Source organism: Heterodontus francisci, chromosome 14, assembly GCF_036365525.1.
Source record: "Heterodontus francisci isolate sHetFra1 chromosome 14, sHetFra1.hap1, whole genome shotgun sequence".
Lineage (NCBI taxonomy): Eukaryota > Metazoa > Chordata > Chondrichthyes > Heterodontiformes > Heterodontidae > Heterodontus > Heterodontus francisci.
In genome coordinates, this window is record NC_090384.1 from 98,275,259 (window position 1) to 98,288,082 (window position 12,824).

The 12,824-nt window shown below is 43.1% G+C and overlaps 1 protein-coding gene across 5 annotated transcripts in view; it reads left to right on the forward strand.

The window, feature by feature from the left end:
* LOC137377350 (uncharacterized) overlaps positions 1–10,454 on the forward strand; it is a 161,041-nt gene extending 150,587 nt beyond the window's left edge. For all 5 annotated transcript variants that reach the window (XM_068046932.1, XM_068046930.1, XM_068046931.1 and 2 more), the window contains exon 5: positions 7,436–10,454. In XM_068046932.1, the coding sequence (XP_067903033.1) occupies positions 7,436–7,826 (391 nt within the window). In that variant the 3' untranslated portion in view covers positions 7,827–10,454. The remainder of the gene's footprint in view (positions 1–7,435) is intronic.
* The last annotated feature ends 2,370 nt before the right edge of the window (positions 10,455–12,824 follow it).

The window sequence follows — 12,824 nt, forward strand, 5'->3', positions numbered from 1 at the left end:
AGAAATTACTTCGCTCAAAGGGTTGTGAATCTTTGGAATTCTCTAGCCCAGAGGATTGTGGATGCTCCATCATTGAATACATTTAAGGCTGGGATAGACAGATTTTTGGTTTCACAGGGAATCAAGGGATTTGGGGAATGGGCAGGAAAGTGGAATTGAAGCCCAAGATCAGCCATGATCATATTGAATGGTGGAGCAGGCTCGATGGGTCATAAGTCTACTCCTGCTCCTATTTCTTGTGTTCTTGTGTCAATCACCTTTATTAGCCTGAATCGGGGATCGGGCAGGATTGTTGTTGCTGTAAGTTGATTTGCAAAAGAACCAGAGACAACATGAGGAATTTTTTTTACACAGCAATTTGCTGTGATCTGGAATGAGCAGTTAGAAATGGTGGTGGAAGCAGATTTTTTTTATACATTCATGGGATGTGGGCATCACTGGCTCGGCCAGCAATTGCTGCCCATCCCTAATTGCCCTTGAGAAGGTGGTGGTGAGCTGCCTTCTTGAACCGCTGCAGTCCATGTGGTGTAGGTACACCCACAGTGCTGTCAGGGAGTTCCAGGATTTTGATCCAGCGACAGTGAAGGAACGGCGAGATAGTTCCAAGTCAGGATGGTGTGTGACTTGGACGGGAACTTACAGGTGGTGGTGTTCCCATGTATTTGCTGCCCTTGTCCTTCTGGGTGGTAGAGGTCGCGGGTTTGGAAGGTGCTGTCGAAGGTGCCTTGGTGAGTTGCTGCAGTGCATCTTGTAGATGTATACACTGCTGCCACTGTGCGTCAGTGGTGAAGGGAGTGAATGTTGAAGATGGTGGATGGGGTGCCAATCAAGATGTCCTGGGACTGAGATGATTGACCTCCAACAACTACAACCATCTTCCTTTGTGCTAGGTATGACTCCAACCAGCGGAGAGTTTTCCCCCGATTCCCATTGACTCCAGTTTTGCTAGGGCTCCTTGATGCCATACTCGGTCAAATGCTGCCTTGATATCAAGGGCAGTCACTCTCACCTCACCTCTGGAGTTCAGCTCTTTTGTCCATGTTTGGACCAAGGCTGTAATGAGGTCAGGAGCTGAGTGGCCCTGCCTTAATCCAAACTAAGCATCAGTGAGCAGATTATTGCTGTATAAGTGCCGCTTGATAGCACTGTCGACGACCCCTTCCATCACTTTACTGATGATTGAGAGTAAACTGAAAGGGCGATAATTGGCTGGGTTGGATTTGTCCTGCTTTTTGTGTACAGGACATACTTGGGCAATTTTCCACATTGCTGGGTAGATGCCAGTGTTGTAGTTGTACTGGAACAGCTTGGCTAGGGCCGTAGTTAATTCTGGAGCACTAGTCTCCTGTACTGTTGCTGGAATATTGTCAGGGCCCGTAATCTTTGCAGTATTCAGTGGAGTGAATCAGATTGGCTGACGTCTGGCATATTTGATGCTGGGGACTTCAGGAGGAGGCTGAGTTGGATCATCCACTCGGCACTTCTGGCTGAAGATGGATGCAAATTCTTCTGCCTTGTCTTTAATTGTAACTTTCAAAAGAGAATTGGACAAATACTTGAAATTTTAAAAAATTACAGGGCTGTGGGGAAAAGGCAAGGGTGCAGGGCTAATTGGATAGCTCTACCAAAGAGCTTGGCCCAATGACCTCCTTCGTGCTGTATCATTCTATGATTGTAATTTTAAAGCTAAGCACTCTTGCCCAGGATGTAGCTTTCTGCAGAGCTTTTCCCCAGACCGTTTAAATGTTTAAAGTGCACGGGAGGAGCATTTGCACTGGAAACATTCAAATGAACTCAACATAGTTTTAAAAAGGTGCTCTGTGTGTTACAGATATCCTTGAGCACTTATTTAAAACTCTGCTTGACACTGCAATGAAGTTCTATTGAACCTTGGTTGGACCACACTTGGAGTACTGTCCACCTTTTGGTCTCCATAATGCAAAAAGGAAATACAGGCACTGGAGAAAGTGCAAGGAAGATTTACAAGAGTGATACCAAAACTGAGAGGTTAGACCTATTAGGAAAGTTTAACAGGTTGGAGCTCTTTTCAATAGAAATTAGAAGGCAAAGGGATGATCTGACAGAGGTCTTTAAGATTGTGAAAGAGTTGGTGGTGCAGAGATCCTGGAGACTTGTAAGGCTGGAGGAGGTTACAGGTAGGGACGGGTGAGGCCACGGTGGAATTTAAATGCAAAAATTTGAATTTTAAAGTTGAGATGTTGATGAACTGGGAGCCAATATAGGTCAGTGGGTACAGGGGTGATGGGTGAATGGGACTTGGTGCAAGTTAGGCGATGGGCAGCATTGATTACAAACCTGATGTAGCTTTTGTTGAGTAAATTTCAGACAGCAGCCATTAGCAGGTATATTTCAATGAAGCAGGAAATGGTGAGAGTATAGGAGGTGTGAGACCCAACACAATAGACAGTGTGCCAAAACAGAGTCAGCTACCTGTGTATAATGGAGTAGTGATTGAGGGGGCTCAAGTTCACCAGAAAGGCTGTGACTAAAGGTCTATGATCGGAGGTAACCATTGCCTCCAGCCTTTATGTCAGGAGACCCACAAGGTCTTTGGCTTTAACCACTGCATTTGGTTTTGGGGACTTCTATTTCTATGCGTAAAGAAAGACCGACTGCAAGTTATCATAAACTGCAAATTAATTTTATTCAATTCAGCAGTGCTAGTGTTTACATGTTTTTACTGCCATGTTTAAGAAAATAAGAAATAGGAGCTCTTTTCCCATAGCCCTGCAAATTTTTCCCCTTCAAGTATTTATATAATTCTCTTTTGAAAGTGACTACTCAATCTGCTTCCACCACCCTTTCAGGCAGTACATTCCAGAACAGAACAACTTTGTTGTGTGAAAAAAAGTTTCCTCATGTTGCCTTTAGTTCTTTTGCCAGTCACCTTAAATTTGCATCATCTGATTATCAACCCTTTAGTCACTGGAGCGTTCCTCCTCATTATGACTTTTATCTGAGTATTTGGTCCCCAGGGACCTCCATTGCAGCACTGGAAGCATTTCTGTGATCTGTTCCTGCTTTGCCTGTGAGCTTTGTAACTCTGGTGCAGAATGCACTGATACAGCCATGTGCTCTACAAAAGATGCCAGTGCAGGAAGCCAGTGCTCTATGACAAACTCAACAACAAAAACAATGTACACCTTTAATGTAGTAACACATCACAGGCCACTTCTCAGGAGATAAAAGAAAATCAAATAACTTCGTAGGCTGCACATCTGAAATAAAAGCAGAAAATACTAGAAATGCTCAGCAGCGTCTGTGGAGAGAGAAACAGGAACCTTTCAGGTCGATGACCTTTTAGGACAGGGGATCAAAAGCTTGGTCGAAGGGTAGGTTTTAAGAAGGAGGAGAGAGATGCGGAGAGGTTTAGGGAGTGAGTTCTAGAGCTTAAGACTTAGGCAGCTGAAGGCACGGCCATAATGGCGGGGCACAGGGAATCTTGTGTGTTCTTTCTGAATATAATTCCAGCTGATGTAAGGGCTGGGAGCGTGCTCATTCCAGTCAAGGACTGAAGCCAGTGCAGATAATAGTGCAATGCTCTTTATTGAGGCAGATAGAGATCACTGTACTGTGCTAACCTTCTGCCTTTGAACACGCAATGCATTAGTGAGTATATGTCATCTGATAAGGACAAAATTACAGTTGCTCTCGTTACTTCAAAACCAGGAAGGAACTAGGTTGCCGGTGATTTAATTCCATAATAAATTCTTGCAGTAAAACTGCCTCTCTTTGCAGCAGCTGCAGTCATATTCCATAATATGAGTGCATGTCACTGGAAAGGCCAAGACATAATTCTAGCATGCAGTAACATTTGGCCGTCCGATGATCAGTTATTGCTAGCTAGCTTGACGGGCAGTTCTGTTTACTGACTCTGTGTTCAACTTGAGTTACAATTGGACAACAGGTTTCACTAAAAACAGAGTCTAAGACCAAGTCTCACTTGCACGTCACTGAAGGTATTTGTACCATTGTCTCCTGTTACAGAGCCAACACCCATAACCCCTCCCGTCTCCCTCTGTACCATGTTATGTCACTCAGTTATACTGCGATGCGGATTCATACAAGGACTCTGTCCTATAATTCTTCTGTTTTATTGCATGACTGTTTATTAGGCTGCCCTCAAGGAGCAAGAAACTCCAGTGTTGCTGCTTGCTTGTTGCAGCGATGTGTCGTTCTATTTTATGACTGTAACTTTTTAATCATGAATGGGTGCTTATTGTACCCATTACAGAAACCGTGATGAGGCACAGAACTGATGGCTACACTTGGATTCATTGCAACACTTTGTGCTCCCAGTTCAGGTCTTAACTCATCACTGGCACCATTTCTTGCACCTAAATATTGAAACTTTCAAGAGCAGAAATGAACCATGTGCTTCCCCACTAAGTCTTAGCCACGTGGCTCACTCTTGCTGCTGAGTCAGAAGGTCATGGGGTCAAGTCCTACTCCAGAAACACTCAGTGCAGTGCTGAGGGAGTGCTGCACTGTTGGAGGTGCTGTGTTTTGGATGAGAAGTTCAACTGAGGCTCCGTCTAGTGGATGCTAAAGATCCCATGGCACTCTTTAAAAGACAAACAGGGAAGTTTTCCCCAGTGACCTGACCAATGTTTATTACTTAACCTGCACCTAAATCTTATGCTTATGGGATATGTTTCCTACATTACAACAGAGACTACACTTCAGAAGCACTTCATTGGCTGGTAAGTGTTTTATGACATCCTGAGGTTGTGAAAGGTGCTATATAAATGCAAGTCTTCCTTATATTTTTCTTCAATTTTCTTTTGTTTAACTTTGTACCATTTTCTCTTCCCTTACCCTCCAGCCTGCCCACCATATTCACAATGCCGTCTTCAGTCGAGAGTTCAGATGATGCTCCCTATAGCTATCTCTAGAGATTACATTATCATAGCTTTTGTTACACCCACCACCTGACATGCCTCACTTTAAGCACAAGCATCTTTTCACCGGAAGTTCTGTTCACAGGTCATTTATTGGAGTTTAGGTTATAGAAAGAAAGCCTTTTACAACCTCAGGACATCCCACAGCACCTTACAGCCAATTAAATGCTTTCAAAGTGTAGTCACCGACGTGGAGAAATGTGGCAGCCAATTTGTGCACAGCAAGCTCCCACAATGTGATAATGACCAGTTATAGTGATGTCAGTTGAATGACAAATATTGGGGAGAGCTCCTCTGCTCTTCTTCGAATAGTGCCATGGGATCTTTTCTGTCCACGTGAGAAAGCAGACGGAGCCTTGGTTTAACGTCTCATCTGAATTACGGCATCTCCGACAGTGCAGCACTCTCTCAGAACTGCACTGGAGTGTCAGCCTAGATTGTATACTCAAGTCTGTGGAGGGACCCGCAGTGGGTGGTTTGAAAAATAAAGAATTTTTCTGGAGATGAGCAGCCTGAGACAAATTTAGTTCATAAGCGAGAATCTCCTTCACATTTAACACCCTTCGCCAGTTAATTATTCTATTCTTTTCATCAGACGTTAACAACTCCCCTCGTGTATCAGTTGGGAATTACACTGCTCTGGGTGAAACTAAGCCACGCAGATATCAGCTTGGATTTAACATCTTCAAGATAGAAAAACATCCCAAGGCGTGCGGAGAAATATGTTGAGCCAAATAGATTACAAAGTTACCCAGATGTACAACTGGGTAAAGAAGAGAAAGATCTGCCTGCTTCTAGTTATTATCCAGTGAACCCCCCCTTCTGGAAAGTAGGTGTTAAATGAGGACATGGCAAGGATTTGGCTGTGATATCTCTCTCCTGCAGAGGAATAAAGTGCTGATGCTGGAACGCTGATGTACACACATTAAGTATGGTTGATAAGGGGTCTGTGGAACTGTACCCCAGGATGTCAGCATCAACAGGGCGGAGGGTTAGGAGAACAAGCCATTTACGGTTGGATGTTAGCTGCCTTCTCCAATTGTCTTTCATCGCCGATGTAGAGTGACAGTACTAAGATAATGAATGTGAAAGTGTGATAAGTGCTTTAGAGTTTGTGACAGCTTATGTATGTAATAAACTTAGCCCGTGGTATGAACACAACCCTGAAAAAAAACCTCATCGGACCTTCTCATGTTTCTCAAAAATATATCAGAGTTGTTTCCGTACAATGAATTATTTAGAAGCAGAGTGATTCGTATGCTGGAAAATGCAGTGGCCAAATTGTAGCAGCAAAACAGGGAAAAAATATTAAATTATGAGGTCAGGTTGCATAGATTAGACTAGTATTCCCTTGAATGCAGAAGATTAAGAGATGATCTCATTAAGGTATTTAAGATTATTGAAGGATTTGGAAGGGTAGATAGAGAGAAACTATTTCCTCTGGTGGGAGAGATCCAGAACAAGGGGGCGTAACACTACAATCAGAGCTAGACCATTCAGGAGTGAAGTCAAGAAGCATTTCTTTGCACAAAGGCTAGTGGAAATCTGGAACTCTCTCTCCCCCAAAAAGCTGCTGAGGCTGGAGGTCAACTGAAATTTCAAAACAGAGATTGATAGATTTTTGAAATGACATGGAATCATGTTGGGTAAATAGAGTTAAGATACAGATCAACCATGATCTAATTGAATGGCTTGAGGAGAAGAATGGCCTACTGCTGTTCCTATGTTCCCAAGATCCCACAAACAGCAATGAGCTGAACAATGTTTCCTTTAAAATTTCATTGCTGTGCAAAGCCAATTTTATCCTTTAAATTCTTCTGTGTGCACATGCAGTATTTAACACAGAACAAAGCCTGCAGGGTTCTTTCCAGGTAGATTTGTGGGAACACTGGAGGTGTATTGAGATGTTAAGCTGTTTTGGTTTTGTTTGTAGGGGCAATTGCTGGCGAGAATATCAAAACTTCCTATTCTTCATCGAATAGCATCGTGGGATCTTTTATGGCCCCTTAAATAGGCTGACGGGGCTTTGGTTTAACGTCTCACCCATGGGGCAGCACCTCCATCAATGCTGCACTCTCTCAGTCCTGCACTGAGGCAGAACCTTGGATTAATACTGGAACCCACAACAGCAACAACTTGCATTTATATAGCGCCTTTAAAGTGGCAGAACTTCCCAAAGTACTTCACAAGAGCATTATCAGACTAAACCTGACACCAAACCACGTAAGGAGATATTAGGACAGGTGACCAAACGCTTGGTCAAAGTTTTCAGGGGCATCTTAAAGGAGGATAGTGAGGTGGAGAGGTTCAGGGAGGCATTTCCAGCACTTAAACCCGAGGCAGTTGAAGACACAGCCGCCAATGAGGGTGCGATGAAAATCTAGGATGTGCAAGACTCTGAGGGGTGAGCGGTATCAATTGAGTCAAGCTGATTTGGGATGACTGATGTTTTATGTATGAAAGATGCCACAGAGATTGTGTGTGCAATAATGCTGTTTCCCTTTGCTTTCTAGGTACTGTGGGTTAAATGCAAACCGGCAGACCTCATCGATGGTGGGATTTATTGTGAGCTCCAAGTGCTCCTTCCATGCACCCATGATGTTCCCTCAGAACCCATTGGCAGCGTTGGGGGTGGAAAGGATCGGCCGTTCCAGCGTGCACTACCGCGTGGCTCTGTTCAAGCCGCATCCAGGCCGAAGCGCGCTGTCCTTGGATTACGACCTCCTCTCCGCCGGCTGCTACCCAGGCAGCCCCTTGTTGGCAGGTTTCGAGACCATGGCCTGCACAACAGGACGGTCAACCCACGTCTTTGTGGATGCAGCCAGCGAGAAGCCTATGGAGCTGCCCGAACATTTCCGGAAACAACTTGAAAAGATTCTGATGCAGCCCAGAGCTGCCAATTAAATGGGTGATTTAAAAAAAAAAGTGATCAGCTTCTCTTAAAAAGGTAAATTTTGCACCTGCACACGGCTTTCACAGGTCAGGAGGTCACCTCACTTGTGCCAAGCCATGTGATCAGGCATTAATTCTGCTTCCCCTTCCCACAAGGGTCCTTCTTTAGCCATTAGATACCGCACCAGATGAGGCTGTGTAGAGAGGGGAAAAAACATGGTTCAGTTCATCCAACACACTTCACCACTTCCATTTGGAATTTTGGAATAAGGATCCGTGTCTAACATGTCTGTGCAAGTTGTATCTTTTTCACATTTTCTGCTCCTTTCCCAAAACTACTTCTCTCAATCCCATTGGTTCACTTTTCTCCTTTAAGACACACCTTCAAACTTAACCCCTCAACCCAATCTTTTGGCCATCTCTTTATGTGATTCGCTGTCAAATTTTTTTCGATAACGCTCCTGAGAAGCACCTTGGGCCATTCTACGATGCTAAAGATGCTATATAAATGCAAGTTTTTGTTGCTTCCGGTGGTTGGAAGCTTTAACTGCCAGTCACTGGGGCATTTTATTAAGAAAACCTCACTTGGTTGTTCTTATGATGTCGCCTCAATAAAACCCGATAGAAACACAGGTTTATTTCGCTGATATTCCACTGTTGGCTGAATGGTCTCTCACCTCCGGGTGTAAGCCAGTTTTGAGATTTTTTTTAAAAAAAACAAAAGTTGAAATAAAATTGGAAAATGTTGGAAATCTTTGGTTGGTCCATCAGTTGAAAGGAGGCAGGTTAACAGGAACATTTCAACAGAGAGAGATGAGAGCCCCTTTCTGAAGCTGCTTTATACTGACGCTTGTTTAGATCAGATTTCAGGAAGAATCTGATATGTTTATGCTCCACACGCTGCTTGTGTGAAGCATCAACACTGGCATGGACCTATTTGGGTGAAAGGCCTGTTTCTCTATTGTAAATACTATGGAATACAATCTCTGTGCGCCATTGCCTGGCATTGAAACTACTACTTACCCTGGAAACAGAATTTTTATGTTAATTTGTTTTTAACGATTTAGCCTGCAGGATAATGACCCAGTATTCACAGCATAGAAACTGGGCATTTGGTCCAATTGGTCATACAGGAAAGTCTCGGAGACAGGGAAGGCTTGGAGTCATTAAACTTAAGTGTTCAGAGAGCAAAGGAGGAAGGTGAGATACAAGGGCGGATTCCTTAGCCAGATGGAAAGTAGCGCTCACAACAAATGCTGGTCAGGATGTTGTGGGGGTCTGAAGCTTGATTTTCCGCCTGTCGTCCTGGGTTACCAGCTCGGGTTAGATGTCTTCCTGGAGGTTTTATCACATGACTGCCCACCTCCAACTGCCCCGCCTCCAAGCTTCCGCTATTGGTCGCCTGACCACACGGCGCACCACTTTCCCATATGATTGGCAGGTGAACAGACTCTTAATCACCTCATTAATTGGTTTTGCCCATCCCAATACTTTGTGACTAATTAGGAAAACATCTGTAGAAAAATAAAAGAAAAACATTTTTAACGTTCCTATGATTTTTCTCCCGAGTTGCTCACAGCAGTGTCCTGGAAATTAATCTTACAATTTCTGGCAGCTCCTGGACAAGCCTGGAGGGGGGGTTGGGGGGGGTGGTTGTGGTGGTGGGAAGAAATTAAGTTCTTCTGGTCCACAGTTTCCTGACTAGCTGTCCCTTACTGAGCATGCCCGATCATGCAACTAGCCTTCCTCTTCCTCCTCCTCAGTTTTGTATTGATTAAGGTTGTGGCACACATTGGGCACAATTAGAGTCATAGAATAGTACAGCACATAAGGTGCTCATTCAACCCATCAAGTCTACATTGGCTCATTTGAAATACAATCGAGTTGGTCCCACTCTGTCTTTCCCCATATCCCTACAATTTTCTTCTTCAAATATTTATCCAATTCCCTTTTGAAGGTCTCTATTGAATCTGTATCCACCACTCTATCAGGCAGTGCATTCCAAAACACTCGGTGCATAAAAAAGATTTTCCTCATACTTCTGTTTTTTGCCAATCACTTTAAAGCTGTAACCTCTGGTTGTTGACCCTTCAGTCATTGGCAACAGTTTCTCTATATGTACTCTAGCTAAATCTTTCATGATTGTAAGCACCTCTATCAAATCCCCTCAGTTTTCTCTGCTCTTAGAACAACCTCAGCTTCTCCAATTTAGCAACAACTCGAATCCTTCATCCCTAGAAGCATTCTACGAAATCTCTTCTGTACTCACTCCGAAGCTTTCTCATCCTTCCTGAAGTGTGACGCCCAGAATTGGACACAATACTCCAGCTGGGCCAAAATCGTGCTTTGCGTAGCTTTAGCACAACTTCCTGGTGCCTGTACTCCTTCTCCCACCTTCCTCATGCGTTTAAAAGCAGGGGCAATTCTTTCCTTCATATTGAGAGTCTCTTGGGACGTTTACTGCTAAAATCTAAGCTTGCAAAACAAAAACGGAATTGTAATTGCTTCAACATTTCCTCGATTACATTTACTTGTCTTAACTTTACTAATGCACAAAGTTGGAAATGGTTCCATTTTAACTTATGAATTGTACATTGCTTTTTCAAATGAGCAATAAAACATTTTACATGCTACCTTGTATGCTTATTTCAAAAGTTAAAAAATATTAAGTTTTAACATATAATTCACTTGTATTTCGCTTACATACAATAAAATACTTCAATTTCTAACAATTAATATGGTTTTAATGAAATTTGTTTTTAAAAAGGTCAGCAAGCATGCATCAGAACATCACAGGCAATTTTCTGATTTCTGCTGCAATAGACCAGGTATCTGGTGTCCGCAAAGAATCATAAAAATATACTATTTCAAATGAAACAACCAGCAGGAGGGGTTGCAACATCCCATGGGTAGTCAGCACTGAATGTCGAAGTCAATGTTTTCTGGCCAAGAAAGGACTTCTTAAAAATATTTACAATTGGGAGCATCTCAACTCACTTAATAATGGAGTTACACCATCAACAACGGTCCTTTGTAAAACTGGCAGCATGATAACCACAGCCAAATATACAGTCTTCCTATTCCTTCATCTCTCAAGAGATTTAGTAACGCCAATCATCAATCTTACTACATACATTTACAAGGAAAACTCAACTATTAAATCAATCATTGTAGCCAAAGTGGGGTGTAGTTTTATTCAAACACAATGAAATTTCATAAACATTGTATCAAACTATTTTATTTTAATGGGTTACTTGAATGGTTACAGTTCTGCTGTGAAAATTGCTGTGGGTGAAAAGCCTTTTGCATTGTTCTAGTCTGTAAAAATTTGTACAATATCTTTGAAACATTAGGGTAGCAATTCAGGACACAAGAATCTATCGACATTTGTAAATGTTCATTTGGGTGATGAATAAAATTATAGATATTGTAGCACAAAAGGTGGCCATTTGGCCCATCTTACCTGTGCTAGTTCTTCAACTGAAGCTATCCTCCCGAATCTCATTTCCCTGCTCTTTCCCCCTCCCCGTACTTTTATATTCTACCTTTTCAAATACTGATCCACTTTCCTCCGAAGTGATGTTGCATTCTGTCCCTCAAAAACTATTTAAAAAGCATCCCATGCCCGAATGCCAATTGGGGAAATTCTAATTGGCCCCCTTGTCTTCCTAGTGATGTGTGTTTAGGGGGGTTTTTAGAAGAACCAAATCCAGCCTGGCAGCTTTAAGACCATTCAAGAAGACATCCTTTAGGTTCCTTCACTTGCTCTGCTTCATATTGAGCACTGTTTAGCTCTGCTGCCTATATCTTAACTTGCATCAAGTCCCATTCACCCATCATCCCTGTGCTCGCTGACGTACATTGGCTCCCAGTCCGGCAACATCTAGATTTTAAAAAATCACATTGTGGTCTTTAAATCCTTCAGTTGCCTCACCCCTCCCTGTCTCTGTAACCTCCTCAAGTCCTACAACCCTCCGAGACCTCGGCACTCCCCCGATTCTAACCTCTTGCACTTTATGGTTTTAATCGCTCCACCGCTGGTGGCTGTACCTTCACCTGTCGAGGCCCCAACCTCTGGAATTCCCTCCCTAAACCTCTCCACCTCTCTATCTTTCCTTTCAGAGGCTCCTTAAAACCTACATTTTTGACCAAGCTTTTAGTCACCTGCCCCAATATCCCCTTCTGCGACTTGGTGTCAAATTTTAATTTTGATTACCCTCCTGTGAAGCGCCTTGGGATGTTTTACTACCTTAAAGGCGCTATATAAACGCAAGCTAACATAAGAATAAGAATAACATTAAGTTGTTGTTGTTGACTAGAATCATTAGCAACACCTGTCCCAGAGAATTTGGATCGCAGATACAGGTGATCCTCCAACCTCTGATTGGGTGAGGGGAAGAAGAGCAAGAAGTGAGCCATGTGTACTTTTATTTTTCACTAAGTGGTTCCTACGCATGATCACACATTGCACAGCGCCACAGGGAATCTTAGCAATGCACCATGGCAACGGCAGGTCAGACCGCATCATTGAACTGTGCTGGGTAAACTCTAACTTGCACAAAATTAAATTCATTAAAAGAACATATCGACACACAAAAAAATCTTGAAATAGAATTGCTGGCATATTATTTGGCTACCAGCTCTGAATAGTCCCATAAAGTGATATTATTTGTACAAATAGTGGACACAATCAGACATAACAGATCAAAAGATGCAAGTGAGCTAATCAATTGGTTTATCAAATAACTACATCACGCCACATGTACCTGGAATAATCCCTTCTACACACATCGTACCGCGTCCCCTAGCTATCCAGTTGTAGCCAGAGAATCACCTGTAATCTCTTCCCACTCCCACACAATTACCTCTGGTGCCCCCAAAATATTAATCCTTGGCACTCCTCCTATTTGCCATCGACATGCTGCCCCTCAGTGGCATCATACAAAAACATATCAGGTTCCACATGTTCACTTATCACACCCAGCTTTATCTCACTGCCACCTCTCCCGA